The following is an 18141-nucleotide window of genomic DNA, read 5'->3' as shown; positions in this document are numbered from 1 at the left end:
TTTTGTCTTGTTCTTTCATTTGTGACATATTCTTCTGTCTCCTGATTTTGTAACTCTGTGTCTATTTCTGTGTATTAGGCAGGTTGGCTACATCTCCTGGACTTGAATGTAGCGGTCTTTAATAGGAGTGGTGCCTATAGTGCAAATCTCCGTTGGTCCCCAGGACAACATCCTCCAGGGGTGTCTCCTGTGTGGGCTGTCTTGCACCCTCCACTTATAGCTGGGCCTCTGTTATTCTTAGTTCAGACAGCTGCAATGACCCATTTTTTCTTCTGTTGGTGCCCTGGACAGGGTTTGCTCCCTGCACTGTGGAGAGGCATGTCTGTGGCTACTGTGGGCTTGTTGGTGGGCAGGGCCAGCAGTCAGCCAACCTGTCTGCAGTTGGCCTTTCTGCCATAGCTGCACATGCACCCTAGGGCAGGGCTTGCTTTCTGCAGAGCCAGCCAAGACGCCTGGCTGCAGAAACTGTGGGCATGTTGTTATATGGGGTTATGTCTCCCTCTCTTCAGGGCAGGAGTCCCTTTGGAGCGGTGCTGGTCCCTGTGGGAGCTGCTCGCAGGGTCTGTTGGGCAGCAGCTGCTTTGCTGGGATGCCTGTTGAAGAATCAGGCAGGCCGGATGGGGAGGGTCCACAGGGAAATGCTGGGCTGGGGCACATGATGCTAGAAAGGTGGATGAAGAGTGTTGCTGGCTCCCACAAGCATCTGGCTCTCTAGCCTGGGGGAAGGAAAGAGAAATGGCTTCTGCCAGCACTCTTGTTCCTGGAAAAATCTCATGCAGATTCCTGCCCCTCCAGGCACATGTTTTAAGATTAGTCAGTAAATCTTCATGTATACCCCATGTGCTTTTCAAACTGCTGCTTCTGTATTGGGCCTTGGGCTGGATTGTTTAGTATGCCGGCCCTTTAAGGGCAGGGACTCAGCTTTCCCTCGCTCTCTGGCTCTCCCACAGTTAAGCCTGATGAATTTTAAAGTTTTTGGATTGAAGCCCCACTGGCCTTCAAGCCAGATTTTATGGGGACTCATCAGTGTGGGTCCCCAGGGCTGGGGGTGCCCTGTGTGGGGTCACATCCTTTTGCTTTTTGGAACTTGTGCTGTCTCTCCCATTTGCGGCTAGTTGTGCTGGGGATTTGGTTCCCAAATGCAGCTCTGCCTTTCCTGCCCTTTTTGGTGTGGCCTTTTCTATGTGATGGAGCTGTTATCTCTGTGTGTTTGTGGGACGAGGTGGATTCAGGTTTCTCCTATTCTGCCATCTTCCCCAAACTCCTGGTCTTTCCGGTTATTTTTAAAAGTTTATTTATTTATTTTGAGAGAGAGAGAGAAAGCAGGGCGGGGGGAGAGAGAGAGAGAGAATGCAAGCAGAGGAGAGGCAGAGAGAGAGAGAGAGGGAGGGAAAGAGAGAATTTCAAGCAGGCTCCACACTGTCAGTGCAGAGCATTACGCCGTGCTTGATCTCAGGAACTGTGAGATCATGACCTGAGCTGAAATCAAGAGTCAGAGGCTTAACTGACTGAGCTACCCAGGCGCCCCTTTCTGATGTTTAAATGTAGTAGATTCATTAGAAAAAAAGAAACACACCCGTGATGGTTTTCTTTGTCCATGACATGGCCTAGGCATTTGGGGGTAGATGGATTTAAGATAACTTTTAATGATAAAGCTCCTGGGAGGGAGAGAAGGGAAAAACATTGCTGGCTCTTGTTATCCTTGAACTATAAGACAGATGCTGATTAGGAGTTCTGTTATAAGAATTACAGGCCATTAGAAAATGTGGAATACATCTTGCTTGTCTATTGTATTCGTAGTTCTTAGTTCCTCAGATGGAGAAAATTCTTTCTTTATCCTGACATTGTTTTCAGGTAACAATGAGTGTTCAAAAACGACAAAAAAATCTTCAGAAAAGAGTCAGTGTTTTATAATAATATTTTATCCACTTCTGGGTTTTCCTTTGGTGTTTTTAGAGTTCAGAGTGTGAACTGACAGTGGTAATTTTCTTTTTGCCTACAGCACAGCCAAGTACAGCATATGGTCATTCCTCCCTCGATATCTGTATCTGCAGTTTAGCAAAGCTGCTAATGCTTTCTTCCTGTTCATTACTATATTGCAGGTAATATTCCTGAACACATTACTGGATTATGCTTTTTTTAAAAAATAAAAATGTAAAAAGCTCATTTAGCTGAAATAAAAATTGAACGTACAGAATAAATTGAAACACGGCAAGAAGAGAACTCTCTTCTTACAATATTTAAGTTACTCAGTAAGACTTCGAAATTCTCATTTGGGGGATGAAAAACGTGTTGATGCCCAGTAGATGAACTGGCCCACAGTTCTTCCTGATTTAGATCATTAATGAGATATTATTGGGCTAACTTTTATAATGTATGCCACCTCCATGAGAGGATAATTTCATTATATTAAAAGAAAGAGTTTAAAGAAAGTCCAAATGCTAGTTTGAAATGGCTAATTTTCTTTTCTTTTTTTAATATTTCAGTAAGAACACTTAATGTGAGATCTACCCCCTTAACAATTTTAAGTGTATGATATACCAGTGTTAACCATAGATATCTGTTGTACAGCAGATTTCTAGGACTTCTTAATCTTGCATAACTTAGACTTTATGCTCATTGAATAACAACTCCTTATCTCTCCCTCTCTCTAGACCCTGACACCACCATTTTACTCTGACTCCATGAATCTGACTACATTAGATATCTCACATAAGTGGATTCATGCAGTATTTGTCTTTCTATAGCTTACTTCATTATAATGCCTTCAAGATTCATCCACGTTGTTACATGTGGCAGAACTTCGTTCTTTTCATAATTTTTTTTAACGTTTATTTATTATTGAGAGACAGAAAGACACAGAGCGTGAGCAGGGGAGGGGCAGAGAAAGAGGGAGACACAGAATTCAAAGCAGGCTCCAGGCTCCGAACTGTTAGCAGAGCCCAATGCGGGGCTTGAACTCACAAACCGCGAGATCATGACCTGAGCCGAAGTTGGCTGCTTAACCAACTGAGCCACCCAGGTGTCCCAGAATTTCCTTCTTTTTAAAATCTGAATAATATTCCATTGTATAGATGCCACATTTTCTTTATCCACTCATCCATCGACAGACATTGAGGTTGTTCCCATATCTTGGCTATTGTGAATAATTCTGCGCTGAATGTGGGAGTGCTGCTATCTCTCCAAGATCCTGGTTTCAACTTTTGGATAAATACCCAGAAGTGGGATGGCTGAAGCATATGGTAGTTCTATTTTAATTTCTTTGAAAAAGTTCCATATTATTTTCTGTAACAGCAGCACCATTTTATATTCCCAACAGAAGCATACAAGGATTCCAATTTTTTCACATCCTCACAAACACTTGTTATTTTCTGTGTTTAATAGCCATCCTAACATGTGTGAGGTGATACCTCATTGTGGTTGTGAATTTCATTTGCCTGGTGACTAGTGACATTGAGCACCTTTTCATGTACCTCTTGGCCATTTGTAGGTTGCCTTTGGAGAAATGTCTATTCAAGTCTTTTGCCCATTGTGATTGGATTATTATTATTTTTTTTCCTGTTGATTTGGAGTTCCTTCTATATCCTTACCAGATGGAGGGTTTTCAAATATTTTCTCCTATTTTGTAGGCTGCCTTTGCGTTTTTTTGATGGTTCCCCTTGTTGCGCAGAAGAATTTTAGTTTGATGTAGTCCCACTTGTCTGTTTTTGCTTTTTTGTTGCCTGTGCTTTTGGCGTCATATCCAAGAAATCTTTGCCAAGACCAACGTCTGGAAGCTTTCCCTCTGTGTTTTCTTTTAGGAATGACATCTTTTCAAAACACTTAAATTCAAGGCCTTCCATAATCTGGTTTATTCCTGTTTCTTCAACCTTGTTTTTGTCATGAACCCTACGACCCAACACAATCTAAGAGGCAAGTCTCCTCACAATTCTTCAGTTTTCTTCCTCTCTTTAGACCTTGGTTCATTCTATTCTCTAACCCAGGAGGCACTCATCTGGCTACACCCTACCCATTCTCTTAAAGGCATAACTCAAAACCATCCTCCTCCAAACTCCACTAAATGCCATGTCCCATGCTAATTTCTCCCTTCCTTATCTTCTGTAGCAGTAATCTGTGCTATACATTATAATTGGTTTTATTTCTCCTGGCAAACTGCAAATTCCTTGAGAATAGAAACAGTGCCTTCAAGGGGCACCTGGGTGGCTAGTAGGTTAGCTGTCCCACTTCAGCTCAGATCATGATCTCACAGTTGGTAAGTTTGAGCCCTGCATTTGGCTCTGTGCTGACAGCTCAGAGCCTGGAGCCTGCTTCAGATTCTGTGTCTTCCTCTCTCTCTGCCCCTCTCCCACTCACGCCTTGTCTCTGTCTCTCAAAAATGAATAAAAACGTTGAAAGAAAGAAAAAAAGAAAAGAAAAGAAACAGTGCCTTCAAAACGGCCAAACTTTGAGATAAGAATTTAATGAATCTGTTGAATTGACCTTAAACAGAAGATTGGCATTAGCACAAATTTATAGAGATCACATAGTGTGTACCAAGACCTGGGCATGAAATTAATAATTCAAGGGTGAATTGTCAGACGTAGTTCTCCCTTTGGAGAGCGGGTAGTCTTAACATACAAGTGCTGTAAGAAATATTTATAAAGTGCTAGGGGAACACAGCCTACTCTGGGCTTGAGGGCGAGTGGTTCAGGAAAAGGTACTGAAAAAGAAGACATTTGAGCCAAAGACTAGAGAATGAGGAGCTTAACAGTAAGTAGAGGTCAGTGGAAGAAGAGAAGACCTTTGGGGCACAGAAGACCGTGTGAGCAAAGGCACAGCAACTGGAAACACTGGTCGCCTTTTGCGAGAACCAGGGACCCAGTGGGGGAGGGAAAGAGGTAGACTTTTCTCCAAGAAGGTCTTATATGTTTTGCATTGTGAACATTTAAAGTGTTAAAATTTTCTCTAGCATGTGAAATGTTCTGGAAATGGTAAAAATTTTGTCTGGAGTGTAGAGAAGAAGCTCAAGATGTTGGCCGAGGCCAGGTAATGAGAAGCTTTGTGAGCTACATTCAGAAGCTTGGACTGTAGTGAGAAGGCAGTGACAGTCAGGAACTACAGTGAAGTGACCAGCTCCGGTGAGGCTTTAACTGAGGAAAAGAGAGAGGGGGGCCTGGGAGCAACATGACGGGCTTGGGGTGCACTGCAGAGAGATGGAGAAGTCAGGCAGAGGCAAGTTCTTTGGATGGCAGGTTTCATTGATAGCCTCAGCGATCCTAGAACCTCTCCCTTTCTTCCTCTGTGTCTGACTGCTTTTAAAGTAACCACAAGAATTATTGAGCGCTTCAGAATAGATACTCTTTGGCTGCACAAAGAAATAACAAGCAGGAAATAAGGCAGCATAGAGAGTATCCACTCTCTAGACCCAAGTCTAGAAATACAGGCCTGAGAGCTGTTCTAAATCTGTTAAAGGATCTCCTTTACAACCTCATCTACCCTTGAGTCCATCAGAAAACTGCCAGTCTGCTTGTCACTTTATTTCTCCTATCTTTAAACAGTGGGGCATAGCCCCAGAGCCCTCTCCACAGGTAATTTGTACCCAAGCAACGTTATTCTCCCAGGCCTCCAAAAAATTTCTCTTCCACCTCAAAAAGAAGCAAGATTCGGTTAAGATAACTGACCTTCTGGCTTTAACTGTTTGGAAAGGATGCTATCTTAGACAATTAAGTTTTGAAAGCTTCAAATACAGTCAGCTTCAGAATACAGTCCAAGCCTCTGAATTCAAAACGTAATAACAGTATTCTCTTGGGAAGGTGACATATGACTGAAGCGTTAAGTAGGCGCACTGGTGGCTTTCCCATAATGTAATGTTTCACACCGTGCTCGAGGGATGGTTTCGATGTGCCAAGAGTCTCTTTTTATTTAACACCGTGTGTTGTTTTCATGTCCTGGGTATGCCACGAGTAGCCTGGCTTTTAGTGTTAAGCAAAATACAAGAAAAATTTATCATAGAATTCATAGTGTAACTCTGTTTTCGCAGCAAATTCCAGATGTGTCTCCAACGGGAAAATATACAACTCTCTTGCCTTTGATGATTATACTTACCATTTCAGGCATCAAAGAGATTGTAGAAGATTATGTAAGTTTACTGTTAGTGAAATGTTCTCAAAACTATTGCCTTGAGTACATGAGGTGTATTTCTTGCTCTTTTTCCTAGCTGCGTGTTTTGCAACTGGTATAATTCTTTAAACCTGTAGTTGTTGTGAAATGTGAATTAAACTCTAAGGTTTCAAATTTTAAAGTGTGTGTGTGTGTGTGTGTGTGTGTGTGTGTTTGAGAAACCAGCAGGACTTAATAGTGGTCATAAGAACTATAGTATCTTTGGGGATATAATGCAACCAGAGGTGAAGATCCTAAGAGGTCAGGAATTGTGCAGTGACTTCGTTTCTCCTTTAACCTTGTCAGAGCTATAATTTCACGAGAGCCTGCAGGTTTTAGCTGTGAAGGAAAAGAAGAGAGACATTTAAGATTGCTTTCTGTTTGCTCTGACCCTACCTCATAAAGACAGCTGGGCCACTCCAGTAGAGGCCCCTTCCTCCTCACTCACAATCCTCATGCTCATTTTCCAAAATTGCTAACTATTTGTTATTCATATTCTTGTGCCGAATTCCTTCATATCTTATTAAGATAGGACATCAGGAAAATCTGTTTGGTTGCTGGTCTTTTGATTGGTTTATAATAGGAAAGAATTTCTCAAACTTGATTTAAAGCCTTGGGCTAAATTGGAGCGAAATCCACGATTGCTACTTATGTGTTTAACTATAAATATAGTCATTGAAAGCAACCTATAATGTGCTAGCATTTTCAGTAGCATTCATTATGTAGGAGGCCCTGTAAAATGTGCGTGCACGTGCGTGCGTGTGCGTGCATGTGTGTGTGTGTTTGCATGTGTTCACTTAAATGGAGCCACGGACAGGTTAGTGACCTGCGAAGCCTGCATTAGTAAGAGGCTGAGCTGGGATGTTAACCAAGGCAAGCCGTCTCCCGAGGCCACACTTAGCCCCTCCCTTAGATGACCTCTCATTTAGGAGAGTCAGATATGGGCAAAACAAAGAAGAGACTGACAGGTTTGCTGCCTCTGTTCTTTCTTAAACCTACTGTGACTTGTATTATAATGTGAATTATTCACTCTGAACTTCCGATGTAATGGATTTTTTTCTATAACAGAAACGACATATGGCAGACAGATTAGTCAACACAAAGAACACAATAGGTAAGATATTAGACTAAGCTTTTATCTCTTCTCACTGTAAGAAAATACCCAAATTGACCAAATAGATACACATACTGTGTTTCATAACGTTCTATTATTTAAAGGAATAGAGACACAAAAAACCAACAACCAGAAGGAAACTGTTGCCATATGTAAGAATCATCAATTATGTTAATTAGGATAAAAGAAAAGAAAAGAGATGGGAAGTTGGAATATTTGGGATATGAGCAATTCTTATGTCAATAGAAAAGATCTGGAGGGGCACCTGGGTGGCTCAGTCGGTTAAATGTCTGACTTCCACTCAGGTCATGATCTCACGGTTCAGGAGTTTGAGCCCCGAGTTGGGCTGTGTGCTGACAGCTCAGAGCCTGGAACCTGCTTCAGAGTCTGTGTCTCCCTCTCTCTCTCCCTCTCAAAAATAAACATTAGAAGAAAAAAAAAAAAAGATCTGGGTGTTACATAGTCTCTCCCAGTCCTAGTTTTGATATGTGCTATCTTGATAATTGATTAGAAATATAGGTTATTTTTTGGGCTATCAGCCAGTATTTTAGCATGTAGCAGCGAACTTTTCAGGAGTGGAAGTAACTTAACGTAGCTTCTACCTGTCATCTGTCTATACTTATGTTACATTATATTATACATATTGCTCTATTTTGGTGCAGTGTGTGTGAACAAGGTTTACATATTTTTCCACTTTATGTCAAGGTTAAATTAATAAAGACAGTACCCTGTAAAGAAACACATTTAGATTTTTGGAAAAGTATCTTTTATTATTTTGGACTTTACCTAATATAATTGTTACAGTTAATATATAGCTATATGTTTTTCAGTGTTCAGAGAGAATGAATGGAAAGTGATTATGTGGAAAGAGGTAAGAACGTATTTGAACTTTTAACTTAGTAAGAAGCGCCTACCATATATATTTATTTATTATTATTATTTTTTATGTTTTATTTATTTTTGAAGGAGAGAGAGACAGAGCATGAGTGAGGGAGGGGCAGAGAGAGAGGGAGACACAGAATCCGAAGCAGGCTCCAGGCTCTGAGCTGTCAGCACAGAACCCGACGCGGGGCTCGAACTCACGGACCGTGAGATCATGACCTGAGCCGAAGTCGGACGCTTAACTGACTGAGCCACACAGGCGTTCCTGGCGCCTACCATATTTAAAGTTACAGATTTTTATCTATGAAACATGATGAAGGAAGTAGAGGATCAAAGAGAATTAAGTATATTTTGCTCAAGGTCACACAGCCCACAAGTGGTGAAACTAGGATTTGAATTGAAGTCTAAGTGGGTGCAATCTACATGCTTCCTAATGCGCCTCTGGGTTACTTCTGTGTCATTTCCTGGAATATCTAAAGATGATGCTTCACAGACTGTTGCTCAGGGTAGAAGGCAGCCTTTATGTGGAGACTACCTCAGGGGATGTTTTCGTGAATATATTTTCCTTGGGATATAAATAAAAGGCATACTGGGGCTAGATACCGACTCTGTCCTCATCAATAATTAATTGCTGAGGCGCCTGGGTGGCTCAGTTGGTTAAGCATCTGACTCTTGATTTCGCTCAGGTCATGATCTCATGGTTCGTGAGATCCAACCCCAGGTCAGGCTCTGTGCTGACAGTGAGGTGCCTGCTTGAGATTCTGTCTTTCCCTCTCTCTCTCTCTGCCCCTCCCTGGCTTGCACCTGTGCGTGCTGTCTCTCTCTCTCTCCCAAAATAAATAAACTTAAAAATAATAGGAATTAATTGCTGACCAGTGTAAAATTCCTTTGAAGGCTAATTATAAGAATGTTTTGATTTCTAGGTATCAGTATTTCTTTCCCTAAGAGAGAGAAAACAGTCATGATTGCATTTTGCTCCTCTCATTGAGATGAAGAGAACAAAGCCACTGACAGATCCACTCCATTCCTGATGGCAGAATGTCAGGGGAGAATGACAAGAGGAGAGGAGTGAGGCTCCAGCGGGTGGGCGGGGTGCTTCTCTCAGAGCAGAGGTGACTGCATGATTGACTTTTAATTTACCCCCAGTGCCTTCCACTGGAAAAGCAGGTCAAATAGCTAGAGCCAAGGCCCAGGAATTGTTCTCTGTCTGACTCCTTTTATACCTGTACAATCAAACGGAGCACTCTAAATGTCAGGGGCTTACAAGGAAAAGGGAGTTGGTTTGGAGGTACTGTGGGCAAAACAGAAAGAGAGCTTGTAAGACATGACCACCCTTAGGGGAATGACTGCCTGCTGTCAGTTCCATGAATGCGTAATTTTCGGGGTCACTGTTGTTTCGGGGGGGGGAATCTAATTACAAAGTTTCAACTTGTCTCAGTCTAGCCATTGTTAGATCTTATTGTAAATTAGTCGTTTATGTAAGTTACAAATTTATTGTTCACTGCATTGTGAATTTTTATGTAATATGTAAGCTGTGAATGTTTATTTGTCAATCTATTTTTCTCCCCTGCTGTTGCACGTGTTCTCTGCCTTTGTAGACACATGCAACTTTTAAGGTTCTCTCTTCACTTTGATATGGAAGTATTTAATTAACCTTTGCCCAATTAGTGAAGGTAGACATGATCTGTGTGATCATGCCATAAAAAGGAAAATAGAGTCTCCTTTTCTCTTCCTCTTCAGAAGATATCACTATTATTTTTTCCAACATAGTTCTAGAAATTGGTTTATGAGAGAATTTTGCCCTCTGCCCCTCTGCTTTTCTAGCTGCCCAGGAAGGGCCTGCCACTTTTAAGACTAATGTCCTCAATACTTAGCACAGTGGAAATAAATGCTCAAGGGGTTTGTCAAACAAAAAGTACACAAGAAGAAAGCATCAAGAACTCATATTGTTTTCCTTCTGTATTGTTCCTAGTATTTACATCTCTCTCTTACTTACAAGTTGGAATTCATTTATACATTCAGCCAACAAATATTTATTTATTTGTTCATTCATTCATTCACTCATTCATTCCCTGTTCCACATAAAGTTCACAGACCAGCAGAGAAAAACACATCATTAGGCAAGCAGTTACAGCGTGATGGTGTATGAACAGCGTATCATGGGAAGAATACTAGTACCAGTAGGCCTGTTTGGATTTCTCAGCCTTGGCAGAGCTTACATTTTGGGCCAGAAAATTATTTGCTGTAGGGGCTGTCCTGTGCATTGTCGAATGTTTCGCAGTATCCCCGGCCTCCGGGCACTTGATGCCAATAGCACGACCCCCTAAAACCCCAACATCGTGACAACCAAAAATGTCTCCAGACATCGCCAAAGGTCCCTGGTGGAGGGGGAGGGCAAAAGAGACTCTGGTTAAGAGCAACTACTTTAGAGGAATGAATCCCTGAAAAACTAAAATTGTTCTAATGTAGCCGAAGTTTCTTAGCATGGCTTCAGGATTTTCGGATCAGAATTTTTCTTAAGAATATTTGACATGTTTTGCCTCTATCTGTGCTTTTAGAATTTATGCTTCGGTTGTTTCTTTCCCGGTTTAAAAGGTCAAGGTGGGTGACATTGTGAAGGCCTCAAATGGACAATTCCTTCCTGCAGACATGGTTCTGATTTCTTCCAGGTTAGTCACGTTGGTGTGCATTTAAGGAACTTTTATTCTGAATGAGAAATTTTAAGGAAAACAAAGGCCTACCCTACTCACCCCTTTCTCCATCCATCTCTCTATAGTATAGACTAGTACCTGCAAAGTTTTACTGTGAAAGGACTCAGAGTAAATATTCTCAGCTTTGGGGGCCATGCAGTCTCTGTTGTGGCATCAGAAATAGCCATAGGCAACATGTAAACAAATAGGTGCGGCCGTGTTCCAAAAAAACTTTATTTATAAAAAGAGGCAGGGCTTGCATTAGGCCTGTGGGCCGTAGTTTGCTGACTGCTATTCTATACTTTTATTATCTTTTTCTTTAATTTCCCTGGGCATATTTTCTTCTTTCCTAATTATTAGATTAATTCCATCCCTTCTATAATTTCTACAGACGTTCAGCAAAAATTCGAAAAATTTATACCTGTCTTATTTTAATCTTACGGCAATTCTGAGATGTTCCCATTCTATAAACAAAGTGACTTGCACAGAGAGTAAGTGATTTTTTTGGTACCATTAAGTGGGTTCATGTGAGACCCAAATTTAAAAACACAGTCTCTGGTCTCTTTGTAGAACTTCATTGCTTTATTCACTGGCTGTTTTAGAGGAAACTTACACAGAGACTCCCTGCAATGGGTATTTCCTTCCCATCAGGTGGTGTCTGACCACCTTCCTCATGCTTCTGTGTTGTCCCTCCTGGGTTTCCTCCTTCTTGTTCTCTGTAAGGAGAACATAGTCTAGGGCATCTGTGGGTAAGAGTGGCTATAGTCATGAACACAGCTGCACTTGACATGTTGGGTAAACTGGTTCCCTAGATAAGTCATAATCATCTCAAGGTAAAAAAAAAAAAAAGTTCCTAGCCATCTAGACACACGTCACTCTGCAGCATAGAGAGATTTCTTGGGAAGAGAAGCAGATTTGTTCTAGAGCTATTGTCCAAGCTTCTTGAAAAGCAGTAATTCCAACATTATCTCTTTTTCCTACCAGATGCACTTTGTTCTTTTGTCATGGTTGCGTTAACCCACCGGACAGAGGAACTTACTGTTGCTGATGTGTTTCTCTTTTGGGTTTGGTTAGGGTTATGGGGTTGACATAGGAGCCAGAGATGTACCATAAAGTGTTTTGTTTTTATAACCTCTACATTATTTGTTTGTGTGACTTTCTTTACCTCTTCCTTTCTCTCAAAAAAGTACTACTTATATAGAAAACAGTATTTTTTTTGGAGTAGGAGAGAAGTAAGGGGGGGGGACAAAAATCATTATTCTTGGACTTTTTTCTGGCATTTTTATAGATTATATTTTCTAAGTTTTCACCCTACCCCTGCTAAACAATTCAGATACACACATATGTGCACGCACATGCATGCACCTGCGCATTCGTGCGCGCGCGCGCGCACACACACACACACACACACACACACACACACACACACAAACCCCAGTGCTTATTTGATTGGGCATAAAAGTAAGAAAACCAGATTGAAGCCAAGAATGAACTGAGAATCTTGGAAGAATCTTCCTAAGAATCTTGGAAGGTAATCGTGTGCCAATATAGGCTTTTCCCCCAAGGGTTTCTGCCAAACCATGAAGACCATAAGCGTCCATTTTGTTAAGCTTAGTGAGTACAAGAGACAGGGATAAAGCCCAGGGGACACCCCTATGTGGAGAACTGGGTAGGGGATTCTTGCATAAAGTTGAGAATTACAATCTTAGTTTAGGTAGAATGAAAAGTAAAACCTGCCATGCTGTAGGGGGCAATAGAGAAATGTGCTTGCCTTGACTTTGGCACAGAGGGGAGGGGAGACATTCCCTGTGAGAATTCAAGCTGACTCATGCACATATGATCTCTGAATTCACCTGGCCTGTGGGGTGAAAAGATTTTAAGAAGAGAATTTAATGTCATCATGGAAAATAAAGAAAAAAACCTCTAATTAATTAGAAGGAGATAAAACAGAGAAAAGAAAAGGCAACAGTCCAAAAGATAATGGCTGACAGGTTTTCAGAATTGTTGGAAGTCCATCCCTTGGATTCACTGGGTTTCCTGGATCTGAAGCTAGAAGTAAATAATAGGAAACATCAGAGTCATTGTGAGTGTGATAATCAGAATTGTGTTTGTATTGTTCAGAATGAGGATGAAAATACCAATTGGCTAGAAACCTTAAATTCTGGATTATTTGTGTAAAAATTTACTTTAATATCTAAAAGATTAGACATAGAGGATATAACTTCCAGCCATATCAAGGGGAAAGATTATTTGAGCAGAAGGAAAAAGCCCTCAAAGGTAACTAAAAGAATAGAAAAAAGAGGCAAAAAGAGGGAGAAACAGAATGCACATAATCAGGTAGTAGAATAAAGAAAAATATATCATCAATTATAATTAAAGCAAATGGATTTAAGAAGTTAAAAAGAGAAGGTTATAAAATTGTCCAGCTATATGTTTATAAGAAATTCACAAAACACAAGTGCTCACAAAGATTAAAATCAAAGGATGAAAAAATACACACAGAAAATAGTAAAGAAAAGAAGTCCAGAAGAGACGGTATCACTATTAGATGAAATAGGTTTTGAGGCAAAAAGCGTTGAGGTAAAGCCTCATTGAAGAAAAAGAAAAGAGCCATTGCACAATAAAAGTTTTAATTTATGGAGAAAAGAGGAAACTTATACATCTACAAGAAATTTACAAACCCCACATCATACTGTGATGTTTTAATATTTGCTTTCAGGAACTGATCAAATGGAGAAGAAAGTCCATATGGAGGTAGAATACTTGAAAAGCACAATAACAACCTTGAAATAATGGCATGTATAGAACAGAACTTTTTGGTGTATTATACCAAAAAGTGATGTATACACAATCTTCACAGTTAGGAATATATGTCAATATATTCTGTCATAAGACAGAATCAACAGATTTTAAGAGACTGGTATCCCATAGGCCACCTGCTCTGACCACAATGCTATTAAGTTAGAATTCAATAATAAGATAACTAGGAACCTTATGTGTTAGAAATAAAACATACCTGTAACATGGGTCAAGGAGGCAATCATAATGGAAATTGGAAAATACTTAGATTTTAGTACTTATGAGAATGCATCAAATCTCCTGTGTTATAACTAAATTTATAGACATTTTCATTACAAAAGAAATAAATGCAAAAAAAAAAAAAAAAAGAGCTAAGAATCCAGTCTAAGAAAATAGCTATAGGACAAAAGAATAAACTCAAAGAAATCAAACATAAGGAAATAATAGAGATAAGAGTAGAAATTAATGGGGTGCCTGGGTGGCTCAGCTGATTGAGTGTCCAACTCTTGATTTTGACTCAGGTCATGATCCCAGGATCATGGGATCGAGCCCTGCATTGGGCTCCGCAGTGAACATAGAGCCTGCTTAAGATTATCTTTCTCTCTCCCCCTCTGTCCCTCCCCACCTCTCTCAAATTAAAAAAAAAAAAAAGTAGAAATTAATGAAAGAAAAACAGTGGAGAAGATCAAAATGGGCAAAGCTTGCTTCTTAGAAAAAGACTAATAAATGAAAGTTTGGTAAGATTAATCAAGGAAGAAAAGGAAAGGCACAAATATGTGTATTTGTTTAAAAATTGAAAATTTGATATAATTATAAATGCACCAGAGATTAAAGAGAGGATCTTATGAAAGTTTTATGATCTTGTTTTAGCATTTAAGTGAAATGCATAAACCCATAGGAAAATATAATATACCAAAACTTATTCTAGAAGAGATATAGAGCCTGAATGGTCCTATAATCATTAAGGATATTATATAAGTAGTAAAAAACCAAAACAAAATGAAACCAAAAAAACACATAAACTTCCCACAAAGAGACTATCAAGACCAGACACTGTAACTGTCAAATTCTATCAAACATTCAGTGTAGAGAAAATGCCAATTTTCTAATAAACTCCTCAAAGAAATACCAAGAATATCCTCTAATTTTCTGAAACTGGTATAAACTTGACACATAAAAATTACCAAATACAGAATGAGAAAGGAAACTGACAAGTCCATTTTGCTGTTAATTTTAATATAAAATCTTGAAACCTGACAGTATAAAAGATGGTAATATGTAATGATCAAATGGGGTTTATCACAGGAATGTATATATATTTTTTAATAAGGAGTCTGACTCCATTTTTGGATCTTTGCTGACAGCTTTTAAGCCTCCTTTCCTCTTCCCCTTCTGCCCCATGTCTAGACTGGCTGACAGAAAAGCCTGTGTGCTCCCTCCTTTGGCACCTGCAGGAGTTTCAAATCATGTAAGCCTCTGCTTGAGTGAGGGCTTCCTCCCTAACCACCAAAAGAGCCCCACCCCTAAGCCTGTCTCCTTTACCTGCTCTCTTAAGGCATTTCTGGATCAGCTTCAAAGGTCTGCCCTCTTCTCCCCAGAAAACCTTATCATGTATATAATCTTCCCACCCTTTTGGTGTGTTTGTGGCATCATCAGTTTTGACACTCAAGCCAAATTTTGGGTGGGTGGCTGGCTGATCCTGCTTCTAAAGGGTAACCACAACAGTTTTTTTTTTTTTTTTCTTATTAGGAAATCAGTTGACTTTTAAATAAGGAGGAAAAAGTTACAAGCAAAAAATTTATACATATATATATATATATATACACACATATATACATATATAAGTATATATATCTATCTTTTATATTTACTTATATAGTATATATATGGTCATATATATATACTGTGTATATATATATTATATATATATATATATTTAATATATATATATGCCATATGTGTCTTTTATGTTTACCTACGTGGTACTTTTAATGGTACTCTTTTTTTCTCCATGTGGATTGAGATACTGCCTTTTGACCTTTCATTTTAGTCTGAAGAAACCCCTTCAGTATTTATTATAGGGTAAGCCTGCTGTCAACAATGTCTTTGTTTTTATTTATCTGGGAATGTATTAGTTCTTCATTTTTTGAAAGGTAGTTTTGTTGGATATGGCATTCTTGGTTGATAATTTTTTTCCAGTGCTTTGAATATGCCATCCTAGTACCTTCTATCCTCCAAGGTTTCTGCTGAGAAAGATTTGATAGTCTTTTTTATCATCTCTTCAAAGTGGTGAGTAGCTTTTCTCTTGTTGCTCTCAAGATTTTCTCTTTGGCTTTAATTTTCAAGTTTGATTAGGATTTGTCTAGGTGTGGTTTCTTTGAGAATATTTTACTTGGAGGCTTATTTTGTTGAGCTTCTTGGATGTGTAGATTAATGCTTTTCATCAAATTTAGGAAGTTTGGGGTATCATTTCTTTAAATATTTTTTCTGCCCCTTTCTGAATTCTTTTGGGACTCCCATTATATGTATGTTGCTATGTTTGTTTGTGTCCCACAGGTCTCTGAGGCTCTGTTTTTTTTTTTTTCTTTATTCTTTTAAATTTTTATTCCTTAGCCTGAGTTATCTCAGTTGACCTATCTTCCAGTTCGAGTCTGCTCAAATCTGAGCAGTGGATTTTTCGTTTCAGTTATCATACTTTTCAACCCCAGAATTTCTATTTGCTTTCTTTTTTCTAATTTCTGTTCTTATTGATATTCCCTATTTGAGGGGACACGTTCTAATATGTTATTTCTTTTGACATAGTTTCCTTCAGCTATTGGAACATATTTAGTATAGCTGATTTACACCTGTCTGGTAAGTTCAATGTCTGGATTTGTTCAGGAAGACTTCCTATTGATTTTTAATCTGTATATGGTTCATACTTATTTGCTGCTCATGGTTTTCATGTTTCATGTTTTTTTGTTGAAAATTGAACATTTTAAGTAATATAATGTGGCATCTCTGACCATCAAATTCTCTCTCCTCCCCAGGATTTCTTTTTGTTGCTTTTCATTAGAAGTGTTTCTTTTAGGGGGCACCTGGGCGTGAGTTTGAGCCTCACGTCGGGCTCTGTGCTGACAGCTCAGAGCCTGGAGGCTGCTTTGGATTCTGTGTCTCCCTCTCTCCCTGTCCCTTCCATGCTCATGCTCATGCTCTTTCTCCCTCTCTCTCTCTCTCTCAAAAATAAATAAAAATTTAAAAAGAAAGTTTTTCTTTTAGGCTTTTTGGTTAGTCTGTTGTTTTCCCTAACTTATACATCACCTCAGATAGCTGCAACATTAAAATACTTTCCTGTAAATGTTCTCAACGAATGTTTCTCCTACACCCATCACTGTCTACCTAGATTTGAGCACTGGGTAAGCTCTGGGTTAAGTCACATAAAAACAAGCCCTTCAGGTGGGACCTTCCAGAGACCATCAGACAGGTGAAATAATAACTTTTTGGGAATAAGGCTTTGAAAGAGGTCATTCTCTTTTATGCTCCCTCAGTACTAGATATGTGGACTGTTATTTTTTAAAGCTGCTACTTAGCCCAAAGCAGGAGGAAGTTAAAATATTACAAAGCTCTCTTTAAAAACAACAACAAGATTTGGCTTTTTTTTTTTTTCTTGAATAAAATCTCCCTGGATTGATTTAAATCTTTAGTTAAATTTCAGAGTTGTGAAAAACTTGATTCTGGTAATTTTTGTCAGTTATCTCATTGTTCCATAGAGGAGAAAGTTTTTGGAAGTTCTTACTTTGTTATATCACTGACATCCTTAATGAAGATCTGTTTTTATTTTGGGGTATATGGTCTTGGCTGGCAAAATTGATAGATTGTTTTATTTTAAACTTGATACTGCTGTGAATGAGATAAGTCAAAAGAGATAAGACTGAAATCAAGACTTTAATGACAATTTTTGTTATTCTTTGTGGCACTCCCCGCCTCCCCAAATAATTAATTTTCATGAGTGAGTTGCATTTGACATGGAGTAAAATCTGGCAAGACAAATGTTTGTTAATTCAGTGTTAATTTCTTCACTGGTGAGGTTAGATAGAAATGGAGAAGCCTAAATGTAGTGTTTGAGGATTTCAGCTCTGTCCAGAGTTATCCTAAAGATTTACCCTCATTATAAAGGCCATAGAGCCTGAGCTCTTGGGAACTACCACGGACACATTTTAGAAAAGAACAGAATTTTAAGTTTGACCTAGTTGTGATGCTGGTCTGTCCTGGCCTATATAACATATCCTGTTCACCGTCAGCCATTTCTCTTTTTGAGATTAAAGAGTAATCACACAGCTTTTGAAGGGTAGAAAGTTCTCTACTATAGGGTGAATTTTAGGCTGGTGGTATCAGACTGTTAATATCTCCCGGAAAAGTAACTGTGGTCTTTTCGGTTTTGAAGAAACAGAGCTGTTGATGTAGGTCCCATTTCATTGTTCATATTATTGGGAAATTAGTTTTTTTGACAGATATTCATTCAATGTTATTTGCTTTATT

At 39.2% G+C, this 18141-nt stretch overlaps 1 protein-coding gene across 10 annotated transcripts in view; it reads left to right on the top strand.

Moving 5' to 3' along the window:
• Positions 1-18141, top strand: part of LOC102958974 (phospholipid-transporting ATPase IB-like) — a 220089-nt gene that overhangs the window by 30626 nt on the left and 171322 nt on the right. For 9 of the 10 annotated variants that reach the window (XR_006217562.1, XM_042985568.1, XM_042985522.1 and 6 more), the window contains exons 3-7: positions 2003-2102; positions 6020-6118; positions 7207-7252; positions 8083-8123; positions 10730-10803. The exons of the other annotated variant lie outside the window; for it this stretch is intronic. Coding sequence is in view for 8 of the 9 variants with exons in the window: in XM_042985568.1 (XP_042841502.1) it covers positions 2003-2102; positions 6020-6118; positions 7207-7252; positions 8083-8123; positions 10730-10803 (360 nt within the window). In the remaining variant the exon portion in view is untranslated. The remainder of the gene's footprint in view (positions 1-2002; positions 2103-6019; positions 6119-7206; positions 7253-8082; positions 8124-10729; positions 10804-18141) is intronic. 10 annotated transcript variants of the gene reach the window in all.

This window comes from Panthera tigris, chromosome A1 (assembly GCF_018350195.1).
Source record: "Panthera tigris isolate Pti1 chromosome A1, P.tigris_Pti1_mat1.1, whole genome shotgun sequence".
In the NCBI taxonomy this organism is placed as follows: domain Eukaryota; kingdom Metazoa; phylum Chordata; class Mammalia; order Carnivora; family Felidae; genus Panthera; species Panthera tigris.
Note: the sequence above shows the minus strand (reverse complement) of the source record. Positions and strands in the feature narration are given on the sequence as shown.